The sequence below is a fragment of the Ictidomys tridecemlineatus genome, chromosome 1 (assembly GCF_052094955.1).
Source record: "Ictidomys tridecemlineatus isolate mIctTri1 chromosome 1, mIctTri1.hap1, whole genome shotgun sequence".
Classification (NCBI taxonomy): Eukaryota; Metazoa; Chordata; class Mammalia; order Rodentia; family Sciuridae; genus Ictidomys; species Ictidomys tridecemlineatus.
Window position 1 is genome coordinate 30,657,795 of NC_135477.1, and position 17,651 is coordinate 30,675,445.

General features: G+C 34.2%; 1 protein-coding gene across 2 annotated transcripts in view; it reads right to left on the reverse strand.

The window, feature by feature from the left end:
- LOC101974791 (ectonucleoside triphosphate diphosphohydrolase 1) overlaps positions 1-17,553 on the reverse strand; it is a 120,619-nt gene extending 103,066 nt beyond the window's left edge. Inside the window, exon 1 of one of the 2 annotated variants that reach the window (XM_040272038.2) lies at positions 17,403-17,553. In XM_040272038.2, the coding sequence (XP_040127972.1) occupies positions 17,403-17,550 (148 nt within the window). In that variant the 5' untranslated portion in view covers positions 17,551-17,553. The remainder of the gene's footprint in view (positions 1-17,402) is intronic. The other variant, XM_078034958.1, reaches the window with a different exon arrangement.
- Positions 17,554-17,651: the final 98 nt, after the last annotated feature.

Genomic DNA, 17,651 nt, shown 5'->3' on the forward strand with positions numbered 1-17,651 from the left:
TTGACAAGTAACTCCCAATGTGGTCAAGCAAAAGGTGCCCAGTCCTGCATGCTTAGCCCCAGTATTGGCTTCCTTCATCTCTGTTTTGGTCCTGGGTTTGCCTATAGTCATTCTTTACAAACACTGACACTTCTCCCATCTTGGGAAAGGATGGTATGTAATCTAAAATGAGCCCTCAGATTTGGAAATCCAGAAAGGCATAGGACATGACCAGAAAAAATTCTGATCATTAGACTACCAAGGTTCGAAAAATATCTTTCGTGAAATACTAAACATGCTTATGTACAGACCAATTACAAACAGCATAATTTAAGATTCTCTGGAAATGAATAGATTTCTTTAGACGTGGATTATAAGACATTCTAAAGTCCAAAACATTCAAACTCTGTTTTCATTAAGTGTTTTAGAATCAAGGAAACAAAAATTGCATGTAGAAAATGTCTCTAAGCCTAGCTAATTTTTTTCCAGAAAACAACAGAAATTGCCTAAAGGTCTCTATTATGCCATCTATGGAATAACTAAGGGAAAGTTGCTGGTCGACCAAGGAGTCAATGAATTGGAGAAGGTAAGAGCAAAAGAACCTGTGTCATGTGCCATGAAGGACCAGGCCATGTTTGTTCTGCCTCTACAATCCAGAGGATGGGCAACATGGATTATACAGAGTATGCCCAAGTGCAACGTGTAACTAGAGAGAATAGTAGGAAGTATTATTATTTGTTGTATTATTATTTGTTGCTGTGCTTTTTCACTATGAAATGGAAGAAAGCTAGAAGAGAAAGAGAAAAAAACATTCCTTCCTCCTTCTCTAATTAACTGCCCTTCACTTCTTTCCTCGGCCAAAACCAGAAAAAGTTTATGGAAAAGAGAATGGAATGTTCCCCAAAAGCAAAAAAAAAAAAAAAATCATCATGATTTAGCAAAGATATACTTTATTATTTAGCTCTCACTAAAGCCCTTGTCATATTCTGCCTTTCTGTCCCAGTTATTTATGCATGGAACAGTTTCTACCTTAATCCACCATTTCTAGGTGTCCAAGAAATTTTGCTACCTTTATTTTCTATCAGTTTAAATCCATCTCAAGTCTCTGTCCCTCTAGGCTAGCAAGAAATTCAGGTTCAGTCATTGTTGGAGTCCCCTTATCTCCCTGACTTATGCCAGAATTGAGGAAAAGTGCAAATATCAGAAAACGGGGGAGGCTTTCTAATCTCTTCTGATATTATCACTGCGCAACCTTTCTGTTCCAATGCTAAGTAGGGACAAGGGAGCGCTTGCCCTGGTAGGGCCTAGAAGTCCTTGTGCTTAGAATGGAGAATTCCCAAGATACCATACAGCTCTTCTTTTTGTGGTCATACCCACCAAGACAAGACTGCAGAACAAACAAGGGGCCCCACTACCCATGGGCCCATCAACCTTCATCGCCTTCTCAGTGCCCCGAATTTCTGCTTTTTCTTGACCCTCAAATAATCTTCTCTGTTCCTTATTGATTGAGAGAAATTTGTAATTTCAACAAGGAGCCAGGGTAGGATTGGGAACCCACAGTAATTAACACCTGCCACTCACATTTGTGTTGTAACTTCTTCTTAGCCTAAATTTCCCTTCATTCCTCACCCATCCTCCATTAATACCAGACTTAAAATTCCATAGGGAAAGGGCTGTTTATTTATACTCATTTTATTTATACTCATTATTTATTTATACTCATTTGTATCTTCTAGAATACCTAAACCAGGAATTCTCAACCACTGTCCTTGAAAGTGCAAATCCCTCTCAGCACTCCTTCCAAATTTTTGATGCATAAAAAGAAAAATTTTATTTTTGCTAGAACTAAGTGTAAATATTGTCATAGCAATGCTTGAGATGAGAAATGAAGCAGATCATGGGGAGGAATAACTTTGTTGTAAGTAAGAATTATGAGGTGAGTATGTCATCAGATCTAAACTAGAGCAAATTGCAAGAACTTTGCCTCCAAGAAGAGCACAACCAAGGCAAAACAAGTTCATCTTAAACAGCAATCATCCAGAGAAGCAACCCAAATGCTTTTGTTAATATTATGGTGACAATTGCATTGTAATCATGATAGCCGAATAGTGTTGCTTTCAAGTATATAATTATCTTATAATATATATCGTAAATTTTAGTATTTGAACTGTGACTTTGTGGCAGAGCCTATAAGATGTTCCTTCCACTTAGTCTCATCTTCCTAACCAAAGAAGATCCAGTGTTTAGCCACATAGCATAAAGGCTATATTGCCCAGTCTGTCTTGCAGCTGTGCATACAAGGGATGGTGAATCACTCTGGGGCTAGCAACAGTGTGTATCCATGACTACACCTGGCCTGAAGATCCAAGGGGAGGAAGAAGTTCCTGGAATCTACAGAGTAAGTAAACTGTGGCTGTAGGACACAGTTGTCTTACAATAGCTGTGGCTCAATCTTGACAAGAACCTCTGAAAGATGGTGTATAATATAGCTCCTAGACATTCAGATTTAGGGAAACACTAGTGGGGGTATTTATCCATCAATTCCCAAACTGTCCAACACCTCTGGCCTGCCCCATACATGATGTAACCATGTTTCAATAGCCAGAAAAAGTCCTCAAGTAGAGAGTGGCAGGTGTCTTCAAAGGGAGGTCCTTCCACCACCATGCATAGGAAACAGGTTATATAGGAATATAGCCACTGCAGCCCATGGCCTATTGGAAAAGAATAAATACCAGACCTCACTCTTGTTCCAGCCCTCTAATCTCCCGCTGAACCTAACCAGAAACCCCTTGATGCAGTTCTCTCTGGCCGGCCTCCCAGGACATTGAGCAGGGGAGAGAAGGATGAAGATTGAACAGAGAATATCCAGCACATTTGTCCTTAGACTTTCCAAGTTTCAATATTTAAAATCACAAACAGGGCTGTTTGGCTATAAAAAATGATATATTTGTATATTAACCAAACCAATGTAACTGGAAAATGACCTTAGAAAAGTTACCTGAGAATTTAAGCAGTTTAAAGAAAAATCCTAAACGAGAGGAGACTTGAGTTCTAGTTTCTGTTTCTGGTAAGTATTAATGATGCCATTTTCTTAAGTTCCTAGTATTTGAGGCTGTTTTCTTACTCTTATTATAGGACAAAGTCCTATTGGCCTAAGGAAGTTATTGTGAAAATCAAATGCATGTGGAAATACTATGTAATTACAGAAGTTATTCAAGTATAAGGTGTTAGTATACCCTCACTGTCTAGACAGGTAAAAAGCAATCCCATTGTTAAATATATCCAGGAGAGAAATGCCACTGTTTCATTACATTGTGGTTTTTAATTAAGAAGACATTTACATAAATATTTACTACTATGTAACTTTTTAAAAAATGAGAATAGGTATAAATAACATTTACTTCAATTACTTTCTTACCACTAATTCTCCACCAAAAAAAACCCCTACATTCTAATTATGTCAATTTCTAACAGTCATGTTTGTTTCTAAGTTATTTCCTTTTATTTTGCAGTCTGCTTTACTCTTTCAACCACTTCCTCTTTTGTCCTTATATGCTTCAACATTTCTGATAATCCAGTAACTATACCCAAGATCATAATTCTTTGTCCTTTCTCTTTTCACTTCCCTATTCATGAAAAAATTACATTAAATGGAGGAGGTACTGTTAGATTATAGGAAGAAACACTGATAAAATATCTTCTGTGTGCAATGACAAAATCCAGTGAATTAATAAAATTATTTATTGTTCCTAAATGGAAATTTAACTGCTTATGCCTTATTACAAAATCAGGAATCAGGATACACTAATCCAGAGAAATTCATTAAATAACAGGCAATATTTCCTTTAGGGTTATCTGACTGATACTGCCTTAAGATCTCTACTAGTATAGTTACTCATTTGGCTGGCCAAAGGTTTTTAAAAAGGAAATCTGGGGAAAGGAAAATTGATTGTTTTTAAATGTACCAGCACTAGGAAAAAAAGCATTTCCTGGTTCTTATTCATTCAAAACAGAAAAGAAGAAGGTGGAGATTTAAAATCATTAAGGAAACAAAATAAGAAATTTCATTAGAGTGAGGATAAAGCTGCCATTCTTATTGCTCACTATTGTTTCAATCTCTGCAGCAGGTAGGAGCAGGAAAATTTAAAAGAGTAGGAAGGAAAAGGTTTTGCCCTTTTCCTTAATGTAAGTCTACTATATTTTAATAGGCTTTGAGCTGTTATCTCTTTGCTTCACATCAGGAACGCTACCACACCTCATTATCACACCATCTTGAGGAAACAGATATTGCCCCCTTGAACTTTGGTAAGAATCATCACAGATATAACAGCTTAGGAAAGAAAGTTTTTGCGTAGACTCTGCTCCCAGTAAGGTCAAAGGAAATGAGTTTCTAAAAAGCTCTATGAAGTAAAAAGCCATTTTCCCTATACATAATTTTCATGGTTCATAGTGACACATAGTGTGCTTCTCTGAATATTACTGACAGGAACTCCATTTAAAACCTAAAATATTTGATAATGTTCTAAAACAGAGAAAGACAGAGAAGACTTGAGTGCTCAAGTAATATGAAATAAATTCAGTATTTAGATAGCCTTATGAGGCTAGTCTTTTTATATTCTCTGAATCATAATACCTAAAACTATAATTAACTTATATTAGGATTTAAGTTTTCTGATGGAAAAATATACTTAAATAATTTAATTTGCACAGAATATTTATGTGAGTACTCTGATGTTATATACCTGTCACTTCAAATATGAAAACTCAGGATTAATTTGGGGTTGGCTTCATACTGCAATCATACTAGTAAATGATTTAATTTCAGTATTATATTTAGGATGACACTAAAAGAACCTCTATCAAAATAAATTCTTCCACTATTTGCCTATTGTATCTTAATTTTTTTAAAACTATACACAAATTATTTTACTTCACAATTAATTATTAATATCCATGAGAAACATAACACCAACAGATACCATTTCTAAGTTAAAATAATAAGAAGAAAATATATTCACTTAATGGAATTATATATCAATCTAACCAACAAATGGTGAGAGAGTGGGTAGAGAGATTATATTCTCCCTACAACATGTTTTGAATTCTTCTGGCTGACTGAGGAGGAAGAGGATTCTGTCAATGAAGAAATAGGTAATATTTTTTAAATCTTTATGATTATAAAATATGAATTGCACATAAATTATCCAAAGGGAATTTTTAGATAACTTCCATACAGGAGACAATGACCTTTCAGATCATCTCAAGTTTAAATTTTTAATGCCATCCTCAGATATGGAGAAGAATTTCTAGAGAATAAATATGAAAGGAGGCCCTATGTTTTGGATTTTTAGAACATAAGGAAAAACAGCAAAAAATTTGAATTAAAATACAGTGGATTTTCCTTTCCCTCTCAAGTTTTCTAAATATTGTTTGATGAATAAAGCAAAAATTTCACAACTTTTCATTGTGGACCTAAATATATGTAAAGGATATATTTAAGAAAATTATATTATAAATAAGGTAAAAGGATGTAAAGGGAGGTAAGTTCCTATTGTCAAACATAACCATTTCAGAACACTGAGGAAACTGAGAAAAAGAAGGCAATAAATTGAAAAGCATTTATTTTTGAAAAACCTCCAAAACTATGGGTAAGAACAATGTGAACTGTGTGACCTGATTTCCTGGATGTCTCTCATTTCCTCCCCACCCCAAGGACACACACAATTGGCAAGAATGGTAGTTCTGCCAGTACAGGGATGGCCATGAAAACAGCAGCTTTCCTGACATAGAGAGCAAGCTCAATTCAAGGTGAGAGGAGAAAACCACCTTTGCCATCTGAATGTGGCAGACTCAGATATGAATGGGGAAAACAGTTTTGCAGTACCAGTTGGGTCAAGTGTAGACCAGCCAGAAATTTAATGGGGCTGTCTGAGTTGATATAAACTCTTCACATTTCTGGCTGACTGAAAAATTATGCTTACGATGTTTTGTATAGCAGAGACCCTTAAAAGAGGCTAGCAAAAAGAAAGCCAGAGACTTTAGAACTGGCTGCAACCCTGAAAGTAATTTCTAACACACATACACAGATGGATCAACACAGTGGAAGCCCTATTGTCTCCAGGATTTTTTTTTTCTGCCTACAACACTGTCAGATCTTGTAATCTGTTTTCTGTTGCTATAATAGAAAATATGAGACTGAGTAATTTATAAAGAAAAGAGATTCATTTGGCTCATGGTTCTGGAGGTAGGGAAGTTCAAGATTAGGCTACCATATCAGCAATGGATTCATGCTGTATCATAACATGGTGGATGGCATCACATGGCAAGAGTGCATGTGAAAGTCGTGAATGAGCCCATGTGAAAGAGAGGAAAGAACAAAAGGGGCCAGACATTTAATAACAACATGCTCTTGTGAGAACTAATCCATCCTGAGAAAGAAAATCCAGTTTAACAAGAAAGACAATCCACCTGGATTGTTGGGACAATCCTCCCAACACCACTATATTGGCAACCAAATTTCAACATGAGTTTTGGCAAAGACAAACTACATCCAAGCCATAGCACTTAGCACTAACCTAAAGCAGACTTGAGGGCAACCTGCTTGGCTAAAAAAATAATAATTTAAACCTGATCATGGGTTATCAGTGGCTGCATACCACAGAGAATACAGGGTATGTAGTTTAATCTCAGGCAGTTGCTAAAAAAATGAAAAAATAAACAAATAATCTTCAGAAAAATAAGAAAGAATCCAGATACATATGATATACTATGATATATCTCATTTATCCAATAATCAATATAAAAAAATCATTAAACATAAAAAGAAACAGGATCATGCTACCTATATTCAGAGGAAGGGGGAAGGAGAAAGTCAGTATAAAATTCACTCTAAATGGGACCAGATATTGGATTTAGCAATTATTTCAATAAGTTTTTATAAATATGATCAAAAATTAAGGAAACACATGATAATGAGTCACCAAATAGGAAATATCAATAGAGAAACCAAATCAGAATTCTAGAGAAGTAAAGCAAAACAACTGCTTTGAAAAATCCACTACATGAGCCCCAAACTAGATTGAATGTATGAGAACAAAGCATCAGGGAAGTTAATAATACATCCATATAATGTATTCAATTCAAAGGACAGAGAGAAAGAGATTGCAGAAAAATGAACAGAGTCTCAGGGATCTATGAGACAAGGTAAAGTGCTCTAACATATATGTAAGGGAAATTTCAGCAAGGGAGAGAAAAAGTAACAGAACAAAGTTTAATGAAATAGGGGCCAAAACCTTACCAATTTTTATTTTTAAAAATTAACTTGCAAATCCAAGAACTTTAATGAATCCCAAGTAAGTTAAACAGAAAGCGAACCATATCTAGGTAGGTAGTCAATTTTTTAAAAGAAAGAGAAAGTGAAGGGTTTGAAATTTTAGCTTACTTGAAATTTACTTATCCTTTTACTGATTCATGGAAATAGCTTAGAAGACTCAGTTTGTGGGCCATAAGCTCAAGACTTAATTGCTCACAGCACAGCAAGAAAGATATGCATCAGCATATTTTTACTGGTTCACCTAATATTTAAGTCCCGTAGGGTCAATGTTTGCACATACAATGGATTGCTTTATAGAAGAGGAACCAAAGGCAAAGGCCCAACTTATTTTGAATAAGAGCCAGTTTCCTTTTCTCTCCCCAGGCAGTTAGTAGTCCTATTACACTTTGACCAACTTAGTTGACTGACTAGCTATAGAAACAGCTTAGTGTCAGGAGATGGATAAGCTTTGCAATTTCAGCATGCATAGCAAGAACAATTAGGAATCCTGGCAATTAAAGGGGAACACAGGAATAAAACAAATAGCAAGATAGATAAATCCAAACATACGAATAATTGCTTTCAATATAAACAAAATAAACACTTGATTTGAAAGACAATCTTGAGTGTCCCCCAGAGGCCCATGTGCTTGGTGTCTAGCTTGGCACTATTGGGGGGGTAGCAGAAACTTAAAGAGGTAGAAGCTAGTGGGAGGTCTTGGGTCATTGATGGCACGTGTTCAAAGAGGACTGTAGGATGCTAGTCTCAAATCTCCTTTTGCTTTCCATCTGCCATGAGGTAAGCAGCTTCCTCTGCCACAAGTTCCTGTCATGATGTATGCCTTACCACAGGGCCAAAACAACAGGCCCAATTAACTATGCACTAAAACCTCCAAAAATTATGAGCCAAAATAAACCTCTCCTCTTTTTAAGTTGATTACCTCTGGTGTTTTGGTATAGTAATGCAATTTGACTAACAGACTGTATAAAGCAAACAAGATCTACATATATATTGTCATAAGGAAATACACTTTAGGTTAAAATATATAAATTAAAATATATAAATAGCCATCATGCAAATGATGGCTACAAGAAAACTAGAATGGCTATATGAAGATCAGACAAAATTGGATTTATAATGAGGAATATTAACAGATAACATAGATATTTCTTAATTCTAAAAGAGTTGATACATCTAGAAAATAATATAAATGCTTAACAACAGAACCAAAAAATACATGATGCAAATACAATATAAAAAGGAGAAGTAGACAAAGGGATGACTCACTTATCTAAAAGGACTCTTGCTTAAGTGATGTACATAAAAATAAATGCAGTTACTGATGTGTAGCTAATAATAAAAAATACAGTTACTATAGAGTCAGGAGAAATCAGGAGAAATCAAAAAGATGTAATAAAAATCAGTGTACAAGCCATGTAGAGGTGCCTACCTATAATCCCAGCTAATCAGGAGGCTAAGGCAGGAGGATAAAAGTTTGAGGCCACCTGGGCAACTTAGAAGTACCCTGTCTCAAAATAAAAAATAAAAAAAGGTTGGGGATATAACTCTGTGATGAAGCAACTCTGGGTTCAATTCTCATTAGTGAGGTGGCGAGGGTGGTTTTTGTACAACCTTTGATTTTAAAAAGCTCATAAATTTCATAATTACAACATTGACATGAATATACAAATTATATTATCTTCAGATTCCAGAACACTCTCCAATGAAAACTTAATGATTCTTTTCGTCTCTTTCCCTTCTTCCTTTTAAGAATCAGTCCCAGGGACTGGGGCTGTAGCTCAGTAGTAGAGCGCCCACCTTGCACGTGTGAGGCACTGGGTTCGGTCCTCAGCACCACATAAAAATAAATTAAGATATTGTGTCCAAGTACAACTAAAAAAATATCAAAAAAAAAAAGAATCTGTCCCAAAGTTTACTGAAACTCTAAAGTGGTAGTGAGAATGTCAAATGCTTACAAGAAAGTAAACTTGAATATATTCTTTTTTTATGTTCTAGCTAATCTTATTTAAACTGCCATTGCTACCATGTTGTATTTTTACAAAGATTATATATTATAAAAAATAAGATAATTTTTGAAACTTCTGTTTAATAAATAAATAAATAAATGATAAACATATCCCAGCTGGAAGTAATGTAATGCACAAATAAATAAATGAAGGAAGGAATTTGTGCAAAGGTTAAGAGGTTGCCAACCTAATTTGTTTCAAGATGAATTCTATTTGGTATAACATATAAGGCATCATAAATTACTGTGTTTTAAACTATTCAGTCTTATTTCTCAATGTAATCTTATACTCAGGGAAAAACTAGCTTCTTTAAGGCTAAACTGTAAATTGGCAATGCATGGTATAATAAATAAGACGGTAAGCTTATAAGACAATCTGCCTGCAAAAGAAACAGTGGCTGATAATATTCTAAAACTTGAGACGTGAAAGAAATGTGTTTCATTTCAAAATTAGTTTATGACCCTTGTTTACAAGCTAAAAAGAAGAGTTTAAATAGCACTACCCTTCTTTAATATAATTGATGTTGGTTTTGTTATTCTAAAATTAATAATATTTTAATAATTTGATAATTTAATATTAAATAATATGTCTTTTTGAGGCTAGTAAATTTTATTATTTTTTAAATTTGAGAATGTCTTACTGATTAGAATAAGGAAAACAACTAGTATATTAAGTTTTCAACCTTTAACTTTTGTTATGTATTTAAGAAAAATTTATATTTCATTTCTGGGATAATGGTACCATTTTATAGACTTAAAAAAGCAAAATAACAAATTTTGATCTATACAAAAATTTGGACTTATGCTCCAAATTAAGATAGATAGATAATAGACCTGTTGTTTTTTGTTTGTTTGTTTTTCCTTTCTACTCCTGCTCCAAAGTAGAGCTAACCTAACCCATTCCCTTTCCCCAGTGGCAGCAGGTATCATATCCACAGTGTTCTTACCTCAGTCTGTGTGGTCTTGAAGACTTTCCCCTGACAGACCAAGGCTTTTTAAGTTTAATTTAGGCCAGAGTAAGGGGACAGGTCTGGATGCAGATCATATTTATTCTCTGTAATGGAGACAGATTTGGGAAAATTTTGCAAAGACTGCTATTCCCATTCCTCAGTTTGCACCAAGAGAAGGGATGATGGAGGATTTTCTCTAGATTCCCTCTGTCCTCCCCAGACCCTGATGGGGTTCCTGGAGGAAAATCCTGCAAATAGAGGGGAGCTCCCCAATAACCATAATACCCCTCAAAAATTCATAATCTTAAATTAGTCTACACTTGAATTGCTCTAGTAATTCAAATTTCTAGTTTGAATATATAAATAAATCTAAAATAATCATGTGAATAGATTTTGAGAGGATTTTTTAAAGATTTAAATAACTTGTGGTCTTTTATAAATAGTGTCAAACAATAACCCAGACTAAAAGGTAAGTACTGTAAAATCAAGATGCATTCCTATAATTCCAGTGACTTGGGAGAATCACAAATTCCAAGCCAGCCTCAGCAACTTAGGCACTAAGCAACTTAGCAAGACCCTGTCTCAAAAAAGGGCTGGGATGTGGCTTAGTGGTAAAAGTCCCCTGGGTTTAAGCTCCAATTCAAAAATAAAATACTATAAAATTAAAAATATTTTACAAAGATATTCCACCTAAATTTATGAGCATACTATTTCTCTAATAATTCTTAATTATATATGTTGCAAATAAATATAAGTATTTTTCTCAAATTCTTAAATGTATTTTGGAACTTCAATTATTAAGAGGTGGCTGTTAAAATTGCTAATATTTAACCAAAGTCTTTTAAAAATTAGGATTCAGCACTACAGTCAGTCATAATAAAAATAAACTGAAGATATACAGTTACTATACAATTCCTGTATGCATATTATCTATGTATTTTTCAAAATATGAACCATATTGGCAAGCTGGTTGATCTTAGTGTAGAGGTGGAAGAATTCTGTTGGAATGGCCAATTAGCTATAATCTAACAATTTATTGAAGGCTTTGCCAAAGCCCTGATGAAATATAAAGGACTAATTAATAGATTATAGACATAATTACCTCACCAGAGCTGGGGTTGTGGCTCAGTGGTAGAGCGCTTGCCTAGCATGTCTGAGGAAATGAGTTTGATTCTCAGCACTACTTAAAAAAGAAATAAATAAAATAAAGTTATTAAATCCACTTGCAACTAAAAATGTTTTTTAAAAAAGAAAGAACCTCACCAATAAAATTAAATAACATTACAAATTAATTTTGTTTTAAGTTGGCATCATTATAATTTAAATATATTTTGTAAAACTATATGATTATTAAAGAAAAAAGTGTTCAAAGTGGGGAAAAAAACATGATAGGTAGGATGCTTTCAAAATTTAAAGGGTGCCATTAAAAGGACAAAGAAGTCAGTCTAAAGGGAACAATTATCAGCTAATTTTTGTCAATTCAACATAACCAAAAATTTTAATAAATTGTTATATTTTAGCTAATTTGGCCATTCCAACTGAGGTCTTCCACCTCGACACCAAGATCAACCAGCTTGCCAATCACCAGTGTAAGGCCATTTTAGACCACCCAGTCCTGCCAAGCCAGTCCAATCCATAAAGTACACCAACTGACCCAACAGATTATGAAAAATGATTGTTATTTGAAGCCACTAACTTTTGAGTGATTTATTGTATAGCAAAAGAGAACAAACTGCCAGATGTGGTGGCGTGCGCTTGTAAACCCAGTGGCTGGGGAAGCTCAGACAGGAGGATTGCAAGTTCAAAGCCAGCCTCAGCCTATGGCAAGGCACTAAGCAACTCAGTGAGACCCTGTCTCTAAAAGAAAAATACAAAATAGGGCTGGGGATGTGGATCAGTGGTCAAGTGCCCCTGAATTCAATCCCTGGTAAACCCTCCCCCCCAAAAAAAGAACAAACTCACCATTCATATCTAACCCTAACTAGGATGAAGTTCTGGAATTACAGCAATTTAGCAAGATCCTGTGTCAAATAAAAAAGGGCTGGGATGAAATTCATATTTTAGAAGTTGGGATTACAATTTCTAAAGCAAACTGAGTTATAAATACCTCTTCCTTGATTAAACAACAATAAAAATTACGTCCCAATCTAGGACAAAGAAGACCTGCTCTAGCCTTACTCAAGGATAAAGAGACAAAGTAATTACAATAATAACCAGCCTGGAAGATCGTGAGAAATTTTTATAAATTTATAAATAAATTTTAATCATCAAAATAATCACTTTAAATTTAATATAATTTATTTTATTTTAATAATTAAATTAAAATCATTTAAAATTAAATAAATTTATTAAAATAAACATAAAATAAATTATATTAGTGATAGTTAAAACTGCATCATGGGGAGGAGTGCAAAAGAAAGGCAGGTGTGGTTTGGAAAGGACAACAGGAGGGATCTTTGTTGAGATGGAACTGCAGTATATCTCTATTAGGATAGTAAGTACATGAAACTACACAAGCATTAGAATAACCAAATAAACACACACATACAAGTAAAACTGAGGAATCGTGATGATGAATAGAAAGTACCAATGCCAATGTTCTGGTTGTAATATGGTACAGTAGTTTTGCAAGGTGTTTCCTTCAATAGTACACAAGATCACTCTGAATTATTTCCTATAACTTTATGCAAATACATAATTACAAAGTAAAAAAAACTTCAATTAAAAATATTTCAGTTATTGAAAATGACTCAACAAATATTTATAGCTTATCTTTTGAAAAAGCAGGGAGGACCCTCAATTTGTAATTATTGTATTGAGTGAGATATTTTAAATGTTGTTCTTTTGCTACCAGAGTAGGATTTCTAATGAAGTTTTCCTTGATTTTTTTTTTTAAATCCAAATACAAAACAATACTTGCTTTATTTAACTTCTTATTGGATGCTAACTTAAAAGAGTCAAAATGCACCTTCTTATTTTTAGTATAAATGATACTACGCTCTCTGTATTATTCTACAATTTTTTCATAATTATCTTGGAGATGTTTTTATTTCATTAAATACAATTCAATCTTATTGAATTGTATTTAATGAAATAAATTAAATAATTCAATTCAATTCAATTCAATCTTATTGCTGCACAATATTCCATAGTGAATGAAACACAGTTTTTACATCCATTCTGCTAGTGATTGACACTTAAGTTCTTTCAAATGCCTTTATTTTCTCATTCTTCACTTCTGGAATGGATACTAGGAAGTTAAATCCTGAGAAAAGAGGTATATGCATATTAAATTTTAATAGACACTGAAATATTGTCCTCCAAAAAGGCTCTACTAGCTTATATTCCCACGAGCAGTATACTCATTTTTCTATGTCATCGATATTTGATATCATCAAGCTTAATTTTCAATGAGATTAAATTGGGAAAAACATATTCCCTTTTAAAGTAAAATTTTAAATTTTTTTAGTTGTAGATAACACAAAATTTTTATTTTATTTATTGATTTTTATGTGTTGCTGAGGATCAAACCCAGTGCCTCACATGTGCTAGGCAAGTGCTCTACCACTGAGCCACAACTCCAACCCCTAAAGTAAACTGTTTTGAAGCATAAACATGAATACAGAGTAATGCACAAGTCAAATGTATATTTAGCTCAATGACTTTGTTACAAAGTGAGACTGCCATGTAATCCTAATCCATCTCAAGACATGACATATTATTACCAGCTCAGAAACCTCCATTGCACTCCTTCTCAGAACTCTCAAACATAACCACTGTCCTAACTGCTAAAAACAAAGCAGTTTTGCCTTTTTTGAACATTATTTAAAGGAAATCATACAATATGTTCTTTTTGTATCTTGCTTCTTTAGATCAGCATTATATTTGTTAGATTAGCCCAAGCCAGCGTGTGGCAGTACTTCATTCATTTTATTTTCAATATATTATTCTATTGCATGGGTATACTATAATAAATACACATTTTACTGTTGATGGATAATTGTACTGATTTCAGTTTGGAGCTCTTTAAATAATTCTGTGTCATCAATATTCTCATACAAGCATTTTGGTAAATATTTATACACAAAAATATATACTTTACTGGTCATAAGATATGCATATATTTAGCTTTGTTATATAAAGCCCAACAGTAGATGGTCACATCAATTTACACTACCATCGACAGCAAATGAGAAATCAATAACCATATATCCTGACTGAAACTTGGCACTGTCAGTCTTGGCTGGGCCCAGTGGTGCACCCTTACAATTCCAACCACCCGGGAGGCTAAGGCAGGAGGATCTCCAGTTCAAAGCCAGACTCAGCAATTTAGTGAGGCCCTAAGCAACTAAGTAAGATCCTGTCTCTAAATAAAATATAAAAATGGGCTGGGGATGTAGCTCAATGTTTAAGCACTCCTGGGTTCAATCCCAGGTACAAAAAAAAAAAAGTCTTTAAAAATTTGAACTACTCAGAAAGTCATGTAATTTTAACTTAATGTTGTCTTCATTTGAATTTTCCTCATTAATAATGATAGCAAGTTGCTCTTATGTGTTTATTAGTCATTTGGATATTGTGCTAGCTACCTTTCTGTTCCTACTAACCACTTACCTGAGATAGTCAACTTTTAAGAAGAAAAGGCCTACTTTGGCTCACGGTTTTGTAGGTTAGAGTTTATGGTTACTTGGTCCCACAGCCATTGGGCTTGTGGCAAGGCAGTACATAATGACAGGAGCATCTGGCAGAGAAAGCTACATCTCACAGTAGCCAGGAAGCAAAGAGAAAGATAGGAAGGGGCACAGTCCCAATATCCCCTACAAGAGCACACCCTGCAATGACCTAACTTCTTCCCACTTGGTCTCACCTCTTAAAGGTTCCATCATCTCACAACAGCAACACAGGCTTCTGACCAGGTCTTTAATAAATGTGCCTTTGGAAACGTTACAGATCCAAACCATAGCAGATATCAAGTCTTTGGCCAATTTTTTGTTGGGTTGCCCATGGATTCTTCATATATTTTGAATACAAATTCTAGAATTTATATATACTACACATAAAATCATACATATATATGTTTATACATGACATATTGAGTAGCTTGCCATTTTACTCTTCTAAAATTGTATTTTTATTAAGAGAAATTCTCAGTTTTAATAAGGTATGATTTATTAAGCCTTTCCTTTATCATCAGGGATTTTTCTATTCAGTTTAGGAAATCTTTGCTTACACCAAGATCAAAATATTATTTTATAGAAGTCTGATCCCTTGAAACACCACTTCATATTTCTCAAAATCAAAGTGTATGCATGTATACACATAAGTCTATGTAAACATCTGACTTTTATGCAATTTTTAGAGATTTGAGAAAGAGGGGAGAAGTGGGGAAAGGCTTGTTCTCGCTCTGACATCTTGATCCAATATCCTGGCTAATTTTCCAAACACACATTGAAATCTTTTAATCCCAAACACAAACAGCTGCTGGTATCATATGATCTAATTTGGAAACCTCTGCTTCTGAGATGATGTCATATTAAACTATCTTAATTTAAGACTTGGTCCCCATGTTAAATTGGCATCTGCATGACATATGTGAATAAATTTCATTCTCCTTTAAAATTACATTTTAGACTTATTATTAGATCTCAAAATAATTGAAATTCTGCATTATGAGATTTCTGCAAACACCTATCAACAATAATTCAATCTTTTTGCTTGGCTATAATAAGAAAGAAAAAGAAAAATTAACTTTAAAAAAATTAGTGCTAAAATTTTAAAATAAAGCAAAGAAATTCAAATGGCCCTGAAATATTATCTCCTTATTACTCAACCCTGAAATTGCTTCAATAAACAGACTCTTCTGCCAATATCAATAAATTCTGGAATAACAACACTGATTGAGAATGGCATTATAAATTCTAAGCTGAAATCTAAAATAGTTTCCAAAGAAATGTTCAATAGAAATTTTATAGAAAGAAATTCAATTCTGAAATAAAATAAACTATGTTCATAAGAATTAAATCCAAAGAGTTTAACAAAGAATTATTTCACGTACATCTAATTTGTTCTATGTGCCATTTTAGGCAAAGGGATACATGATCAAACAAGAGAAAAACATCCTATTTTAATATGCATATCTCTCATGGTAGTCCATCACTCAATGATATAAAAATATGTTTGAGAACATTAATAACACAGAGTTACATTTATCACTGACTTCAAAACATTAGAAAAATCAAGATATTGTCAGAGAACGAGAGCAAGTTCAGGTATCTGAAAACTTATCTGCCTAAGTGATTCACTTGGAAAGAGAGGAACTGGCTAGAATTTAAGTGTATTAGAATCAAATAACTCTTAACAGATTTTAACTTATATCCCCAAACCAAAAAATTGAAATAATCCAGATGTCAGACTTGTGGAGTCAGGAAAACACTGGGTTTGGCAGGAGCAAATTTTTATAATTTAGAGTCCTATTGTCCAATACAATGGCTATTAATCATCTGTGGTTTTTAAACTTTGAAATAATTAAAATTTAAAATAAAAATTCAGCTCCTCGGTCACAGAAGACACATTTCTAGTATACAACAGCCACAAATAGCCTGTGGTTACTACATTGAACAGTACATATATGGAATATTTCCAACATCGCAGAAAATTCGATTGGATAGCACTGTTCTAGAGAAAGGGAAGAGGCATGTCACTTCTGAAAAAAACAAAAACATTCTAAAAAGTGGTGTAGATAATGGCAAAAAAAAAAAAAAAGTTTTTTTCTCCATGGCTATTCTCATTCCATTCCATCTTATTTTCTCATCCTCTAGAAAACCTATTTCTCCATTTTTAACTCTTTCTCTCCCTACTCCTCACATTTTACACTATTCTGTTTTCTTATTCCTAATCTCCCTTCTGGAACCACTTTTTCTAGCAACAAAAATGCAGTTCACTTTTAATAACATGATGCAATTTTTGAAGTTTAAAAACTATTCTCAACGTTAAAATTTAAGGAGCTGAATGAGCATTATTTCTAATATGTTTCTCCCTCAATACTATATTTATAGAAGATTCACAAAAGGGGGTAGGGGGTAGGTGTATGATTTTCAGTGTAATTCCCTTCCGGTCCTGCCATAAAAGGGTTTCTCACCGTAGGAATCCGGAGTGGAAAAGATATGCGATTCTAGTTCCTTCTTCTGAACAGATTTCTCTCTGCCCAGGAAGGGCTCCCTCTTCCAGTACTGCAAGTCCGCAGAGAACCCGGCTCTGCGATATGTCTGCTGGACTTCTGCTGTCATCTAGTGGAGAGAACCTGCAAAGAGTTCCTTCGCCCCTGGCGGTTGCCAGGCGACGGAAGCAGCGCCCAGCAGGGCCAAAGGAGGAGGGCGCGACTGAAGGA